A 17,910-nucleotide genomic window follows, 5' to 3' on the forward strand; every position below is an offset into this window, starting at 1 on the left:
ATTTGTGTGCTGTGACACATTTGACGCGCCGGTGGGCATGCGCGTGGCACAGAGTATGCACACATATTTTTTTTTTTCATTAAGAAGCAGATCTGGGCCCAGATCTGTCCCGCCGGCCCAGTCTGACTCTGTCCACAGCCCCATCTGCAACTCACCGACCACTATTAAACAGGAAGTGATGTTGCTGCAAACTGGAAATTACATCATCAAAAGTGGGCAGGGACAAAAAAAAGTTTAGTCAAATTTTAAAAGGAGAAAATATAGACAATATAACATAAATTTAGATGAGACCTTGCAACCCGCATATATACCCGCACCCGAAAATCCTACTCCCATCCCGCAGGGTACCCGACCTGCTGCAGGATTTTAATGTATGTCGGCAAAGAAAAAAAGCACCAGCATGGGTCCGAGATAAGTGATTATATTTTTGGGGTGGGGTTTAACAACTCAGAACTATGACTTTCCTTGTCATTTACAGGCAGAACATAGCCCCTTTTTGAACATGAGCTCATTCAGTTCAGTTTACCATGTAGAAAAGTTACATGAACAATATCTGAACTGCCAGAAAGAGAAAAGAAAATAGAATTTTTTTACATGGACACCCGATTCCACAGACTGAAAGCAAATCATGATTGTCTCACTTGTACAGATCATTTCTCTACCTCCCTTTAGGCTGGCACAGACATTCAACTGTACGTGTAGTGGAGGAGTATATCTGCCTAACAAATCCCTAATTCCCATGCCTGCCATTCCCAGTGGTTTAAAAAATTTAACTAACAATAATGTAACTAATAATGTTGAAGTCACATTTTCACTCCACGTAACAATAAACGGAGAGGTGGCTAACTGAAAAACAGCAACGCTTCCTCCTTCTCTTTGTCAATCTTGTCCTGGTCCTTGTCTATTCTGAGCTTGGGCGCTGGAGGGTCTGAGCGAGACATGAGCTTCCGGCCAGTCTGTAAGAGAGAATGTATGGAATTAAAGGGCATATATATACCCTACATACTGTATAACTCTCAGCACTTTATTATAACCTCACTTACTGTTTTCTTGGGATCGGCTTGGGCTCTTTCCAGAGCTTTACGCAAGCGTTCCTCCTGATGTTGCTTCTGCTGCTTAATTTTCTCCTCTCTTAACCTGAAGAAAATCATGGGGAATAAGGGTTGTGATATCAAGAAAAAGGAAAGGTAATCGGAATTTAGCAGAAATGAAATTAAAAACCTGCTAAGATTTTGAAAACTAGGAAAAAAAAGTCTAAATGGCTTTAAACAATTTTACATTAATTTGTTTCAAGGGTTACTTTGCCTTTTTGTTCCTTGCAAATCACCCTATAAGTTTATGAATTGTCTAAATGGAAAGCATTTACTGTCCCATTTTGTGCTGGATGGGCCTGAATCACAGATTCAAAAATGGGTGGCATGTCCTCGTAGCAGGTGGAGTTAGCGACTAGATGTTATGAATGGTGAGTTGGAGAGTCAGGGCTGTGTAACTAGAAATCTGGAGAAGGGATTTCATCCTCCCAGAAATGTTATGGCACTTGGACTTCTGAAGAGCTTCACTGACCTCTTTGAATGACACCATGATTTTATTATAATCTGGTCCCCAAACATGTAGTATAGTGACTACTCATCCCACTATATGGAAAGAGTTTAACAGTTTTTTGCATTTCGTTTGTTCGTTCGTTGCATTTCAAGACAGAATGTACGAGTGCTAATTTTGCCTGATGTACATCGTATTCAGTTTAACTGTTGCACTTGGCTCACTATGACATTCTTGTCAGTCAGTCAGACCTATGCACTGACATGCTCGATCTCTGCCAGTACTAGAACCTTAACCACTTCAGGTCATGAAAGTAACATGTTGGCATACACTCTCAGGGTTGGTTTGCATTTATTCCTGCTTGTCTACCTCACCTTAGCCTCCTCTCCTTTTCTTTGGCTTTCTCTGCAATTTCCAGCCTCTTCTGAGGGATCATCTCAATGTTGTCCAGTAGTTCCTCCAGCTGATGCTCTATAGCCATCAACATTTGTAGGACATTAAAGTTTGAACGATTCTCCCCAATACACGCTCTGTACACTTCCTCAACCTTTTCTCCCAGCACTGCCAGCATCTTTTCCTGGGGGTAATATAACATCACAGGTTAGACTGACTCTCCATAATCAACTGTTTTCTCTACTGTTATTATCTTGGACTCAACTGGTTAATGAGTTTTTTTCCAAAGGAGTTCATGGCAAGTGTCTCTTACCAAATCAGTTCAATAGACATCTAGTTATAAAACAGAGCTGGAAGCCCACAGCTCAGCTGTGACCCTCCCACTGATGTATGGGGCCACCAATCTGCTCAAGATCTCCAGGGACTTTTTGTATGACAACCATACAAGTATTTAGCAAGTCAGGCCAAGTAACTTGATGGACTTCCACGTTCTTTATTGATACTCCCTCTTGTCTGCCATAAACCTCCTGCTTCTCATATAGTATGACAGGGAAGTGCAGTAGGAGTTGTTGGGTACAGAGGCCTTCAGCATAAACTACAACAGCACCCCAAGTGGCATTAACAGATAATGCAGTCATATTGATTATATTGGCAAAGCCATTCAACCATGATGTTTGTCAAAAATATATATTGCACTCTTCTAACATGATCTATAGAGAACATCATAGCAGCTCCCACTCAGCTATACATATGGAAATATGTGGGGAGCAAATGTTTTATAACTGTGCTGGACCAACCTGATCTTCAGATTTGTACTGCCCAAAAGCAAAGACTCGAGACTTCAGCTCCAGCTCAGCTGCCCTCTCCTCCTCTTTGGCAATAGAAGCCTTCAGCTGGTCAATGTGATCTTTTAACTGCTGCGTCTCCTTCTCCCTGAAGCAAAAATAACATCTTAATCACAGAATACATACTTTAGGACAGCACTATCTACCTTCTTAATGGCATCCTGTTCCTAATAGAGTTTGGTACAATAGCCTATGAAGAACAGCTGGACTATTTATCTTATCGCTGGGCAGCGACATTATTGCACTACATTGGATTGAGTTGTACAGATTTGGGTTCAGCATACAAAAAACAAGCTGTCTATTTATGTGTGTCAGTATATCTTGTGTTCTAGCCTATACTGGTGGCATATCTCTTGTAGCTCATGTTTGGTGGTCCTGGTGGTACCTGAAGTCCTGAAACGCTAGACAACCTTATTTGAAGGTCCCATTTGCAAGTCTGTTGAAGCCTGGTTTATTTCACAAAAACATAATCTGTCAGAGATCTGCGTTTGGAAATTATGTGTCTCGTGGCCACGCTTACATTTTATCCTGCGTACTGGTGATACTTTGCTTGATCTCCTCGAGGGACTCTTCTGTCTCCTGTGAGTTTTGAATCAAAGAAAGGTTTTGCTCCTCAAGCTCGGAGAAAATGTCCAGCAGCTGTTGTGGATCAGTGAAATACAGCTCGGCCTCCTGGGGAAGATAAAGTGAGTCCAGTTGAACCCAGTTTGCTATTACACCTCCCAAGGGTACAGCGTCTCATCAGCACATACTGAGCATGCAATACCAAGAAAGGATATAGCTCGATGGAAGTGTAAAACTGTAAGGATGGACCATAGCAGATAGCATAGAAGACTACATAATATTTATGCCCCAAGATCAGCCATGTTGCACCTATACTGTTACTCCTTTTCTCTGGTCTAAGTGCTTTGAATACTATAGTGTATGGGTGGCAGTGTTTGTAAGGCTTGTAAAAGAGCCAATTAGGAAGCAACAGTCTTCTATATCATTGTCGCTTCCCCTGCACAACTGCTCAGTGTTGCTACACAGTTAGCCAGTTGTTATATTTGTTATTTATGTGATACCAACCTCTTCACTGTCTGAGGATATCAGGCTTTCTGTGGTGTCCTTCTCGTCTTCTGCTTGTGCTGCGATACTCCTGTGGCAACAGAATACATAAGTCAAAGATACGTGGCCCCAAAAGCTGCAGCGGACAACTAATTCTAGCATTCTCCAATGGATGTTGGTTTATTATCAGAGTTTTAGTTCTAATGGCTAGAGGCCCTGAGTTTAACTGATAGTATTTGTTATAATAAACTAAGCTTGGGGACAGTCATCCATGCAATCCAAAATGTAGTGCCCAGCAGAAATCTCTGCTCAGTATGCGAGTTCCCTTACCAATGACCCCCTACCAATTACCAAGTTAGTTCCTGGTAAGATCATTGTGCCATTATATGCCTAACGGAGCATGTGAATTCATAGTCATATTTATTGTCATCTCTGCATACAAGAAAGAAATGCATACATAATGAGATGGAATTGCAATGTCCCTGCCCCGCTCCAGACCACATACATATTACACATACTCCCAAAACAAACATATACTGTACTGTGTTAAAAAAATCAAAACATATTTGAGTGTACATTTTCAAGCCAAGAATATATAAATAAAATACAAAGAAGAAACCCCATTTTTCCAGCTCCCTCTCCTTCATTTTAACCCGAGTTTTTCTTTATTTTTTGTGCCATTTATTTGTGCGATCGCACCTTACCTAAAATCTACTACCAACCTTACTATAAAGTGCAGTAATTGTGCCTGATTATACCTAATATAAGGTACTATTTTTGTGCCTATATTACCACAATTCATATTATCTATCTTTTACGATCCATCACTATGTTGTGCAATAAAGAACATATAAGTTACCTCCTCTCAAAACCAAGAATAAGGTGCATTTATTGTGCATAACCCATAATATGTGCAATCTAAGCAAACCCAATCCTAACGACCCGCCTTGACCTTCAACTCCCATGTGCAACCCCTTTAAATCTAGTCTATGAGGGGCAGGATTAAAAACAGAAGCCTAAAAACATTGAATTTCTATAAAAAGACCAGTTAGTTACCCGTAATTTTAAGAGAGCAGTTGCTCATTTAAAAGTCTTACAGCTTGAGGGATAAAACTGTTACAAAACCTGGATGAAAGTGCATGAATGCTACGATATCTCCTTCTAGATGGCAGCAGTTTAAAAAACGTATTAAAGGAGAATTCAACCCTATAGCAAAAAAGCCCCCCCCCCACGTAGACCCCCCTCCCTCCTCTCCCCAGCCTAACTGCCACCCTGATGAAATGCCACTTACTAAGTATATTACTTATACTTATTCCTCGGCGCAGATTCAGGCATCGGAGTTAATGTCAGCCACCTTCCGGGTCTTTGTGTCTTCTTCCGGCGCTTCGCCAATTTCCATCCTTTTTGGCACATGCGCAGTTGTTGAAAACCAGTAAATTGCTCCAACTGCGCATACGCCGATTCGTCAGTCTCCGTCTCAGCTTACCGAAGACCCGGAAGATGGCTGCCGTGAACTCTGATGCCTGAATCTGCGCAGAGGGGTAAGTAAAAAGTTAGGCTGGGGAGAGGAGGGGGGGTCTACATGGGGTGGGGGTAGGGTTTTTTTTGCCAAAGGGTTGAATTCTCCTTTAAAAGGGTGTGAAGGATCATCCACTATACTGGATACCTTACGTTACCTTAACATCTCTTGAATTGAAGGCAAAAACTCTACAATAATTACACCTGCCGTCCTCACAATTTTTTGCAGCCTCTTGTCACTAGCACTACAGTTGCCATACCACACCATGATAGAATTTGTCAATAACTCCTGTGTAAAAAGGCACAAGTACAGATCTAGCGAGATTTACTTAGAAAAGCCGATTTTGTGCTTTACCAACCAAAGCAGAGGAATTTAGACTCCATGTGAGGTCATCTGAAATATGAACCCCAAGAAATTTAGTATTATTAACTTTCTCAACAATGGAGCCATTTATCTGAAAAACCTTATGAACTGGGTGCACTTTTCTAAAATCAATTATCAGCTCTTTAGTTCTTTGAACATTGAGAGATAAGTTAACGCACCAAGTTTCCATCTGATTGACTTCCTCTCTGTATTCTTATTCATTGTTGTCTCTAATTAGGCTGATCACAATTGTGTCATCAGCAAACTTGATAATATGATTAGAGTAAAACCGGGCCATACAATAATATGTCATTAGTGTAAAAAGTAATGGTGAAAGTACACACCCCTGCGGCGAACCAGTACTTTGTTTTATCAAATTTGATTTCTTTTTGCCAATCTTAATGGACCAGTAAAACTAAAAATTAAGTAAAAAATTTACTCTATACCCCTCTAACAATGCATCTACCCTGCACAATGTTTCGCATTTCAAGTGCTTTATGTACAATTACCATTAAAAAAGTTCTCTTCCTGTTCTCTAAAAAGGCGATAGGGCAACTTAGGTTGTGCCAAACACCAACGTGTGCGCTCCACAGCAGCTCCCAACATCACCTCCTCAAACCGAAAGCCAGTTGCTAAAGCTTTAGAAAGGGTTTTCTCTCCCCTGCATTCCTGCAAATTACGTTCAGGGGGAGGGTGCACATTGGCATCATTACTTCCATATTGCTGTGCTGCAAGTTAAAGGGCATGTAAAGGCAAAAAATAAAAATCCATTTTTACTTTCTTTAATGAAAAAGAAACCTATCTCCAATATACTTTAATTAAAAAATGTGTACCGTTTTTATAAAAAACCTGACTGTATGCAGTGAAATTCTCCCTTCATTTACTGCTGTGTATAGGAATTGTCAGATGGTCCCTAACTGCTGAGCAGGGAAACAATCATACTTATGAACAGCAGGAGGAGCCCCCACCTTAATTTCCAGCCATGCAGAACTCAAGCAGCTTTGTTTATGATGATCCCTAAGCAGCCCAGACCACACTGAGCATGTGCACAGTCTTAGTCTTGCAAAGATGTTTAACAAAGTTACAAGATGGTGACCCCCTGTAGCCAACTTTAAAAGCATAAATTATTTGTTCAATTAGGCTTGGGGTGCACTAAGTTTATGTTTATATTTAGTATACAATATATAGCATTTCTAGCCTTATTCGATTTTAGACTTTACATGCCCTTTAAGTGCTGCGCGTTAAGTGCTGCGAGCAGGTGAAGGAATGTGCAGCAGACTGACTGTGGCTTTATGGCTGACCTGGGTGCTGCCTTTCCTGCTCGCAGCACATACAGCAATAAATCTTGCTGCGTTAAAACACAAGGGGAGAGAAAATCCTTTCTAAAGCTGCAGCAAATGGCTTCCGGTTTCAGAAGGTGATGTCGAGAGCTGCTGTGGAGCGTGCACGCAGGTGTCTTGCACAACTGAAGTCACCCTATCGCCTTTTTTAGAGAACAGGAAGAGAATTTTTTTAATGGTAATTGTACATAAAGCACTTGAAATATGAAACATTGTGCAGGGTAGATGCATTGTTAGAGGGGTATAGAATACATTTTGAACTTCATAATTTTTAGTACTGGTCCTTTAACTAACTGTGGTTGTGCTGTGAGAAAGTCTAAAACCAAATTACATAGTGGAAAACCTTGCACCTACACAACCTGAACCTAAGCCCAATGGGACTTTCACCCTTCATTATCTTGGGTCTCTGTTAATTTTAGGTTTTGCCTATTCAGGGACAGTTGCCTACAAGTTAGATGATGGACATCCTTGTTAAAATACATGTAGTTAGGACTGAGGGTTTACCATTCTTCCTAGCTTTCATCCCTGCTGCTCTATATCTTTTTAGAATTATTGTCTGATGAATAGAGTGGGTAAAACTCCATTAACCCTATCTATATAATACAACCTGTATACAATAAGACACTGTCTCCACCACTAGTTCTGAGAGGAGGAGGGCTGGATGGTAGGCCCTAAATGGTACAACACTGATGACAACCCTTGTTATGGCACTTGCTGAATGTAAGTACATCTTTATACTCACATCTTTTTAATAGCTGGTCCTTTAATGCTTTGCCTGGAGAGTCGGCGGCCATCTCTAGTGGAGTCTCTGCTCTGTATGCCATGTACCGACAATCTGCTCTCTGACTCTGGAAAATATTTTTCACTGGTTATTGCACTGCTCTCACCCTGCAAGCGACACTACAGGAGGGCTATACAGTCTTAAAGATGTGGCTGATACTTATGGGGCTCACCCAGCTTGGAGTCATGCTGGGTGTGTAGATATAAGCACACTGTGACACAGATACATTCATTTGGGTGACCTACAGAAATGTATATCCATCAATTACAGAATGCAGTAAACCTAGCTCATGCGTTTATTTTTCTATTCAGCTGAAAGGTACAGATGATAATAAAAGGGACAATGGGTACCACAACGCCCCTCTCTCTGCTTACTCTTTGTCATATCAGGAGACATGGACACTTTAGCCATGGAGCCCCTTTTCTCCTTTTCCACAGGCAAAGGAGTAGCAGGTGGTTTCTTTCTCTCTGCATTCTTTTTTGCCATCTCTTCTCTCCATTCATTGGGGGACAGTTTGTAGAGGAACTCTTTGTACATCAGATATTCCCTTAGGATCTCTTCACATTTGGAAATGTCACTGGCAGTGAGGAGGGGGGGGGAAGTAATATCAGTTATCAACATGGCACAGCACCAACATCACATCACATGCTATTCTACAAACACACTCCCTTCCCAGAGATTATTATCCCACTGTTACTATAGGCACCATCTCTCCCTACTATACCTGCTATCCCACAGTCACACTCCCTTCCCAGAGACTATTATCCCACTGTTACTATAGGCACCATCTCTCCCTACTATACCTACTACAGCCACACTCCCTTCCCAGAGACTATTATCCACTGTTACTATAGGCACCATCTCTCCCTACTATACCTGCTATCCCACAGTCACACTCCCTTCCCAGAGACTATTATCCACTGTTACTATAGACACCATCTCTCCCTACTATGCCTACTACAGCCACACTCCCTTCCCAGAGACTATTATCCCACTGCTACTATAGGCACCATCTCTCCCTACTATACCTGCTATCCCACAGTCACACTCCCTTCCCAGAGACTATTATCCCACTGTTACTATAGGCACCATCTCTCCCTACTATACCTGCTATCCCACAGTCACACTACCTCCCCAGAGACTATTATCCCACTGTTACTATAGGCACCATCTCTCCCTACTATACCTGCTATCCCACAGTCACACTCCCTTCCCAGAGACTATTATCCCACTGTTACTATAGGCACCATCTCTCCCTACTATACCTGCTGTCCCACAGTTACGGTCCACTTCTAGAGGAAGTTCTACCTGCTAATTGCTTGCTATGAATTGCTAGGACTAGCCCGATTTTTTTCTAAAAATTACTTTTTAGTTAACTTTTTTTTTTAATGCTATAGTTTTACTTACCCTTAAATGTAAATTGAATTATGTTACAGCTAGACATTGTAAGTACGTACATTAGTAAATTAACTGTGGAAAACAGAAGAGGGATTCCATATTGGCTAATAATAATACTAATAATACCTTTTTGTATTCATCATCAGCGCAGTTTGACTTTTGATTTGTGCAACTTTCTCCATTTTTGCCTTGGTTTCCTTGTCAGCCCTGAGAAGGGAGTCACGCAGAAGAGAGCAGGGATTAAGCAGGGTGTTGTTTTTGATGGTGAAATATAGAATACAGCGGGTCTAGGCTTTCTCCATTATTCATCTAAGAGCTGTGTACTTAAAGGACAACTAACCTTAAAAGAGATTTATGATAAAAATATAGTATCTTATGAATTGGAATTGCTGTATCAGCTTATTACAAACCCTATTACAGTCATAATCTGTGCCTCATGTACAGCCTGCTCTGAGAGTGTTGCACTTGTAGGGGAACTATATCTGTATCTATGTAATAGACCATGAAATCTTTCTTTTTGCTTTCTGGTCAATAGTGGGCCGGGAAGCCTTTAGCTATTTGGAACATGGCCAGTAACTGACAGAAACTGTTGCACTCACAGCTTTAAGGCTTCCACAGAGTTCCGGTCGTTCTGTTTCAAAAATTCATCGAACCTCATGGCATCTTCCTCCAAATACTGTTCAGCCTTCTCTAGCTTCATCTCTTCTGCTGCGGCCATGTTCTCCAGCTTCTGGATTTCATCTCTTTTTACTATGAGGGCATACTGAGAAGTGGAACACAGAGTATTAATCATTTGGAAATCATGGACGTATTATTCTCATGCTGCATGTATAACTCCATCTTGTATTGGCTGTTCCTGTGCAGGAGAATGGAAGCAGTCACCTTTGTACCAATTACTTATGGTGTAGGAATGTACACATCTTATAGGGAATGTAGAGTTTCAGTACATGTCTACCAATGCAACTGAAGTGTAAACCACCATACACATCAGTCATTATGTTTCACAAACTTAAATGCTGTATGGGTATGGGACCTGTTATCCAGAATGCTCGGGACCTGGGGTTTTCCAGATAATGGAAAACCATTTTAACCTTAAATAAACCCAATAAGGATTAATTATATTTTAGTTTGGATTAAGTACAAGGTAATGTTTTATTATTACAGAGAAAAAGAAAGACATTTTAAAAAATTTGGATTATTTGGATAAAATGGAGTCTATGGGAGACGGCCTTTCCGTAATTCGGAGCTTGCGGGATAGCAGATCCCATATCTGTATACAATATACATGATCCTTACATTTTGCTTGTAGTGCCAATGCAACAGTTCAGCATGTTGGGATGAAAATCATTGATGGTGCAATGTATAGGGCATACAAACACAAGGAAACCATGCCCTTAGCATGCTGCGGCTGCATGCACAAATGATTGTGTCTAGTGAATTACATGCTAATGCCATTATTAATGCCAAATAAGTGACAAAAGTGTCTTCCTATGCACTAAGTAAAATGTGTGCTGTATTTTGAGTGCTATTTACTCAAGCAGACACTAATTTGCCCCTGCATTGGTAAATTGTGTGCAGGGCATGTTATTTTGTGTTTGTGTCCTGTAATGCTGCACTGCGGGTAAAACACATGGCAAACTATTTAAATTGCACTTGCACTCGTAAATTTGCCTTGTGCTGTGGTTGTATATAATTAAAAATTACAATTATATTACAATTAAAATGGACAGGATTTGTAATCTGTGTGCTGTTTTTAGCTAAATGCAGCTCTGTTTTGCATCAGTAGGAAGTCAGCGAATGAAAAGTATAAGAGTGGTCCTTCAGTTACAATAGTTACTACACTAGGCCAGTAAGTAAATGATCATTACACATGGAGACAGTGAAAGAAAGCACCCACTCCCATGCAAGAGGCAAATGCTATAATGATAAATGTTCTGTCTCACCTCTAGGAGGAACATCTCTCGCTTCTTATTAATATACTCGTGCAGACTTTCCTTTTGTGCCAGTCCATCTAAAAAGTAAAGATTAAAATGTTAATAGAGATTAGACTTTCCATCCAACTGGAATCTTTTCTTTGCTGCTGAAGATTGTTGGGGTAGGAACAAACTCTGGAGGGCTCAATTACAACTGCTAGTACACTTAATTATAGGGGATGTTCACCATTGAGTTAACTAGTATGATGTAGATTGTATGATGTCTGAGACAATTTGCAATTGGTTTTCATTTTTATTATTTGTAGTTTTTGAGTTATTTCACTCTTTATTCAGCAGCTCTCTCAAGTTTGGAGTTTCAGCAGTCTGGTTGCTAGGGTTCACATTGCCCTAACAACCATGCCCTGATTTGAATAAGAGGCTGGAATATGAATATGAGAGGCTCTGAATAGAACGAGCAGTGATATAATGAAGCAACAACAAGAAGGCAAGTCATTCAAAAGCTATAAAAAATAAATAATGACCAATTGAAAAGTTGCTTAGAACTGGCCATTCTATAATTTACTAAAAGTTAACCTAAAGTTGAACCACCCCTCTGCAACTATGCCAGATTTACGACAAAGTGCACATGGTTTCGTCTGTTTCGGTGATTTAGGTGCAACTGCAGTAGACACAGTGCAGTTGTACCAAAGTCACTAGAATTCTGGGGAAAAATGTGGAATTGTGGAAAGAAAACATGGCGATTGATCTCGACATTTGCATTTTGCACACTGTGTCAAGTTAAGTGAATGGGCCCTAATGCATCTTGCACGCACCTCTTGTAACTGCCAGTTTCCATGAAGGATTTTCTGGTACCACTACGGCTTTCTGGTCTCTCTCTGCACTTTCCTCTGCCTCCTCCTTCTCTATTGCTTTGCGCAACCCGGCCAGCTTTGCATTCATTCTTGTTGTATACGTTGTTTTCTCATGGACTTTCAGGTTCTTATTGCGCTCCTTCTCCTGAAAGTTAGTGTAAAATAACCTTTAAAATAAACTGCATTTAAATAAAAACCATAATGCTGAATAGGATATAAAACCCTAAAATTATTTGGTATATACTGTATCAATTACTTTTATGGCATAGGGTTCAGCTCCTTCATAACTGAACATCAACTGTGCAGTCAAGATCTATGAGAAACTTTAATAAAGGTGTGAAGTAAACAGTGCAGTTTGTTAATCCACTTGATGCCTGATGTATCTAAAACGGAATTTCAACCAAGTCACTCTGTGCTTTCTATTATATTATTATGTTATAGAATGGCCAATGCTAAGCTATTTTTCAATTGGTCTTCATTATTTATTTTCTATTGTTTTTAAATGATTTGCCTTCTTCTTCTAACTCTTTCCAGCTTTCAAATGGGGGTCACTGACCCCATCTAAACCTATATGCTTTGTAAGGCTACAAATGTATTGTTATTGCTACATTTTATTATTCAGCTTTCTATTCAGGCCCTCTCCTATCCACATTCAGTCTCTTATTCATATCAGTGCCTGGTTGCTAGGGTAATTTTGACCCTAGTAACCAGACTACTGAAATTGCAATCTGGAGAGCTGTTGAATAAAAAGCTAAATATCACAAAAACCACACATAATAAAACCATTTGCAAATTGTCTCAGAATATCACTCTCTACGCCATACTAAAAGTTAATATAGAGGTGAACAACCTCTTTAATACCTTTTCTTTCTTTACTTTCTCTTGGTCTCTAAGAAGGAAAAAATCTACATCTGGAGGAATTTTGAAAGGATTTTGGTCCACTTGGCTCTTCTTCTTTACACCAGCTGTGGAGAGGAGAGAGATGGCAGAGTTGGTTAATCATTAGGATAAATGAAGGGCATGAAGGGAAAATAAAGAACTAGGAATTCCTTGTGATGCCTATATCGATAAAAGGACTATTTTTAAATTATTATATTTTAAATAATTATTAGTAGTACTAGTTGGATAATATCCCCTGGGAAGGGACTGTGAGTGTGGGATAGCAGGTATAGTAGGGAGAGATGGTGTCTATAGTAACAGTGGGATAATAGTCTCTGGGAAGGGAGTGTGGCTGTAGGATAGCAGGTATAGTAGGGAGAGATGGTGTCTATAGTAACAGTGGATAATAGTCTCTGGGAAGGGAGTGTGACTGTGGGATAGCAGGTATAGTAGGGAGAGATGGTGTCTATAGTAACAGTGGGATAATAGTCTCTGGGAAGGGACTGTGACTGTGGGATAGCAGGTATAGTAGGGAGAGATGGTGTCTATAGTAACAGTGGGATAATAGTCTCTGGGAAGGGAGTGTGACTGTGGGATATCAGGTATAGTAGGGAGAGATGGTGCCTATAGTAACAGTGGATAATAGTCTCTGGGAAGGGAGTGTGACTGTCGGATAGCAGGTATAGTAGGGAGAGATGGTGTCTATAGTAACAGTGGGATAATAGTCTCTGGGAAGGGACTGTGGGATAGCAGGTATAGTAGGGAGAGATGGTGCCTATAGTAACAGTGGATAATAGTCTCTGGGAAGGGAGTGTGACTGTCGGATAGCAGGTATAGTAGGGAGAGATGGTGCCTATAGTAACAGTGGGATAATAGTCTCTGGGAAGGGACTGTGGGATAGCAGGTATAGTAGGGAGAGATGGTGCCTATAGTAACAGTGGATAATAGTCTCTGGGAAGGGAGTGTGACTGTGGGATAGCAGGTATAGTAGGGAGAGATGGTGTCTATAGTAACAGTGGGATAATAGTCTCTGGGAAGGGACTGTGGGATAGCACATACAGTAAGGAGAAATTGTGCATATAATAATAGCCTCTACTGCAAACCATTAAAATCCCTTAAACATTATTCACAAATCATACATACAATCATTTATGCACCAATGATTATTTGGCTAACTGATGGGCTATGTCTAAGTAGTTAGATACCACTTTAATTTTTCTATTGTCATTCATTACCTGAACCTGTGGATTTTGCATTGACATCAGTTTTGGCCGAGTTCAAAACAGAACGTGTGGCAGAAAGATGGGAAGTGGATCGGAGGCCTCCTGGGTAATAAACCAAGGTTGACACACTTTAAAATTGTAAGGATTAAATAGGAAAACTGAAGGTTATTATGTAAAAAAAACAGTACCTGGGTATTCAGAGTAATGCTTCAAAATGTTTAAACAGATTTCCTTACCCATTGTCTATGAAGGTTTTTCATCCAGTTCATAATATACATTATCTAATAGAGATAAGTCTAAAGCAACTGGACTTTATCAGTAACCTTAAAGGGGTGGTTCACCTTTAAGTTAACTTTTATTAAATTATAGAATGGCCAATTCTAAGCAACTTTTCAATTGTCCCTGATGTTTTCTTTTTTAAAGTCTTTGAGTTATTTGCCTTCTTCTTCTGACTCTTTCCAGCTTTCAAATGGGGGTCACCGACCCCATCTAAAAAACAAATGCTCTGTAAGGCTACACATTATTGTCATTGCTACTTTTTATTAATCATCTTTCTATTCAGGTCCTTTCCTATTCATATTTCAGTCTCTAATTCAAATCAATGCACGGTTGCTAGGGTAATTTGGACCAGACTGCAGAAATTGCAAACTGGAGAGCAGCTGAATAAAAAATTTGATAACTCTAAAACCACAAATAATAAAAAATGAAACCCAGTTGCATATTGTCTCTGAATATCACTCTCTACATCATACTAAAAGTTAATTTAAAGGTGAACAACCCCTTTAAAACATTCACTAATCATCTGAGCAGCTTCTTCAGTTCAAATAAGTAGTCAAAAAATTGTGGCATTTTAAAGTCTTAAGGTTTAATACAGGTTTAATACAGTCACTTACATCCAATCACAATGTCTATGAAGCCTTTCATTCATCCAGGTTATGATACCAATTGGACGAGACGTTTTGAAGAACACTCAGAAAGCCCAGGGGGTGGGGGTGCCATGGGGAGGGGAATGAATGTTGGGGCAGGTGAAGGGTGCCAAATAAGGGCTGTGATTGGTTCTTTGGTAGCCCCTATGTGAACTGGTAGCCTACAGGAGGGTCTGTTTGGAAGTTCACCTGGTTTTTATACAACCAAAACTTGCCTCCAAGCCTGGAATCCAAAAATAAGCTCCTGCTTTGAGGCCACTGGCAGCAACATCCAAGGGGTTGGGGAGCAACATGTTGCTTTTGTGAGCGACTGGTTGGGGATCAGTGACCTAGGCATTAGGTTTAGTATGGGATCTGTTATGTGTAATGCTTGGAATCTGGGGGTAGATAAGAGGTCTTTCTGTAATCTGACTATATGATTTCCTAATCATAGATCCCATACCTGTAATATATAATAATAATCATAACAAAGACAACATATTTCTCCTTAGCTGCAATTTCTCAGGCCACACCTATATAGTAAGCACGGAGTACTGACACTTCCAATAATCTTAATATTATTGAGAAGCCAGATATTAACTTACTGGATCCCGCAGCCGACAGCGAAGTCTCCCGGGAGCCCATGGAACGTTCTAGGGACACGGTAGACATGTTGCTTTACGACGGAGTTGAATGTCTGCTGTTACTTTGTAATCTTTGGTGAAAGAGATGGGCATGGATTCTGTTGAAAGAAACAATATTCATTTATAATACACAAATGCTATGAATATCTTGTAAATTATATCCTTATAAACGGTGAGTTCTGATGTCATCAGTTATAATCGGTGAGTTCTGATGTCATTTCTGTCACATGACTCACTAAAACTTGTTTATTATAATAAATAAAGTACCCCAGTTGCAAAATATGAGGATATTAGAAGTTTCCTTGGAGTTCCATGACCTATATAAAAACACTCGGCCTTCGGCCTCATGTTTTTATATGGTCATGAAACTCCTCGGTAACTTATAATATCCTTATAATACACAAAAGCCATGAATATCCTGTAAATTATATCCTTATAAACGGTGAGTTCTGATGTCATCAGTTATAAACGGTGAGTTCTGATGTCACATCAAAGAGATGGGCATGGATTCTGTTGAAAGAAACAATATTCATTTATAATACACAAATGCTATGAATATCTTGTAAATAATATCCTTGTAAACGGTGAGTTCTGATGTCATCAGTTATAAACGGTGAGTTCTGATGTCATTTCTGTCACATGACTCACTGAAATTTGTGTATTATAATAAATAAAGTACCCCAGTTGTAAAATATGAGGATATTAGAAGTTACCTCGGAGTTTCATGACCTGTATAAAAACACTCGGCCTTCGGCCTCGTGTTTTTATATGGTTATGAAACTCCTCGGTAACTTATAATATCCTTATATTTTACAAGAGGGGATACTTTATTCACTATATATTTTACAAGAGGGGGTACTTTATTCACTATATATATTACAAAAGCCATGAATATCTTGTAAATTATATCCTTATAAACAGTGACTAGTGATGTCATCAGTTATAAACGGTGAGTAGTGAAGTCATCAGTTATAAACAACCAGTTTAACACATATTTATCTAGCGTCAACATATTCCGCAGCGCTGTACATCGTATGGGTATATACATTGAACATACAAAATTACATACAAAAAAAAAAACCCAAATTGATATGAGGCAAAGAGCTTACAGTCTAGAAGCATACTCATAGTATAGCCAGTAGTTCCTATGTGTAACCAGTATTATACAGTCCCCTATAAGAATATTATGCATATATACAAACTCTCTCGTACCAACTCAGAGAATAACAGGTTCCCCGTGCACTTTGCCCATATGCCCACTTACCTGCACATACACACTGCCCGAGCACGTGACCCACAGTTCCACTGTTACATTGTTTGTATCACTAAGGAGACGGCTATTCCTGTCGCCAGGGTAACGGGGTGTTCCAGAATTATACAGGCCCCGCCCATGTCGCGTCTAAAGTGTCAGGATTGGGGGGGGCGTGTGAGGCGCTTTATAGGATTGGCGGTACGGAAGGCTGGGGACAAATGGTGAGGAGAGAGGGGCATCGCAAACCCGTCTACGGCGATGCCTGCGAGTCAGTGCTGTGTTTACTGTAATGTGCACACGGGTCAGAAAGTATAAATCCAAATATCTGATTTTAACTGGCCCTCACTCAGTCAGAAGCACCCCCCACCCTGAAAGAATTTGGTTCAGCCTGACGTTATTGGAAGCTGTGCGCCACTAGAGGAAAGCAAATGTATTGAATAGCTGTACGGAATGGCCGCTGTACGTTGTAGCTGTACGGAATGGCCGCTGTACGTTGTAGCTGTATGGGATAGCATAGCTGCTGTACAGAATGGCTGCTGTACGTTGCAGCTATACTGAATGGCTGCTGTACGGAATAGTTGCTGTACGGAATAGCTGCTTCCCCCCTTCCTGGGCTTATGGACACTTTCTGAGTAGTTCAGAGGGATCCTTCACATATAAGTCAACTTTTAGTATGTTATAGAACTGCCAATTCTAATATTCAACTGGTCGTCCTAATTTTTGTTTATAATTTTTAAATTATTTACCCTTCTTCTGACTCCAGCTTTCAAATGGGGGGGGGGGGTCACACATTTATTTATTGTTATTTTATTACTCATCTTTCTATTCAGACATCTTCATATTCCAGTCTCTTATTCCAATCAGTTCATGGTTACTAGGGTCATTTGGAGCCTAGCGACCACATTGCTGAAATAGAGCTCTGCTGAATAAAAAAACGAAATAATGCAAAAAACAACAAATAAAAAACTAAAACCAATCGCAAATTGTCTCTGAATAT

At 40.1% G+C, this 17,910-nt stretch overlaps 1 protein-coding gene across 1 annotated transcript; it reads right to left on the reverse strand.

Moving 5' to 3' along the window:
* Positions 1-405: 405 nt before the first annotated feature.
* cfap100.L (cilia and flagella associated protein 100 L homeolog) lies at positions 406-17,046 on the reverse strand. Its single transcript, XM_018259072.2, has 16 exons — positions 16,926-17,046; positions 15,623-15,759; positions 14,125-14,214; positions 12,872-12,975; positions 11,972-12,155; positions 11,169-11,236; positions 9,825-9,988; positions 9,352-9,432; positions 8,202-8,404; positions 7,789-7,894; positions 3,846-3,915; positions 3,298-3,449; positions 2,730-2,865; positions 1,914-2,116; positions 1,044-1,137; positions 406-956 (listed from the first exon to the last, which is right to left on the reverse strand). Exons 2-16 carry the CDS (start codon positions 15,687-15,689, stop codon positions 843-845), a joined length of 1,836 nt encoding a protein of 611 aa, XP_018114561.1. The 5' UTR covers positions 15,690-15,759; positions 16,926-17,046; the 3' UTR covers positions 406-842.
* Positions 17,047-17,910: the final 864 nt, after the last annotated feature.

The sequence above is a fragment of the Xenopus laevis genome, chromosome 4L (assembly GCF_017654675.1).
Source record: "Xenopus laevis strain J_2021 chromosome 4L, Xenopus_laevis_v10.1, whole genome shotgun sequence".
Taxonomy (NCBI): Eukaryota; Metazoa; Chordata; class Amphibia; order Anura; family Pipidae; genus Xenopus; species Xenopus laevis.

Coding starts and splice junctions, on each gene's coding strand:
- cfap100.L (XM_018259072.2), bottom strand. CDS start 15,689: ATGTCTACCGTGTCCCTAGAACGTTCCATGGGCTCCCGGGAGACTTCG. Junction 9,433..9,824: donor TCTGTGGAAGCCTTAAAGCT/GTGAGTGCAACA, acceptor CTCCCTTCTCAG/GGCTGACAAGGAAACCAAGG. Junction 3,916..7,788: donor GGACCAGCTATTAAAAAGAT/GTGAGTATAAAG, acceptor CTGTTGCCACAG/GAGTATCGCAGCACAAGCAG.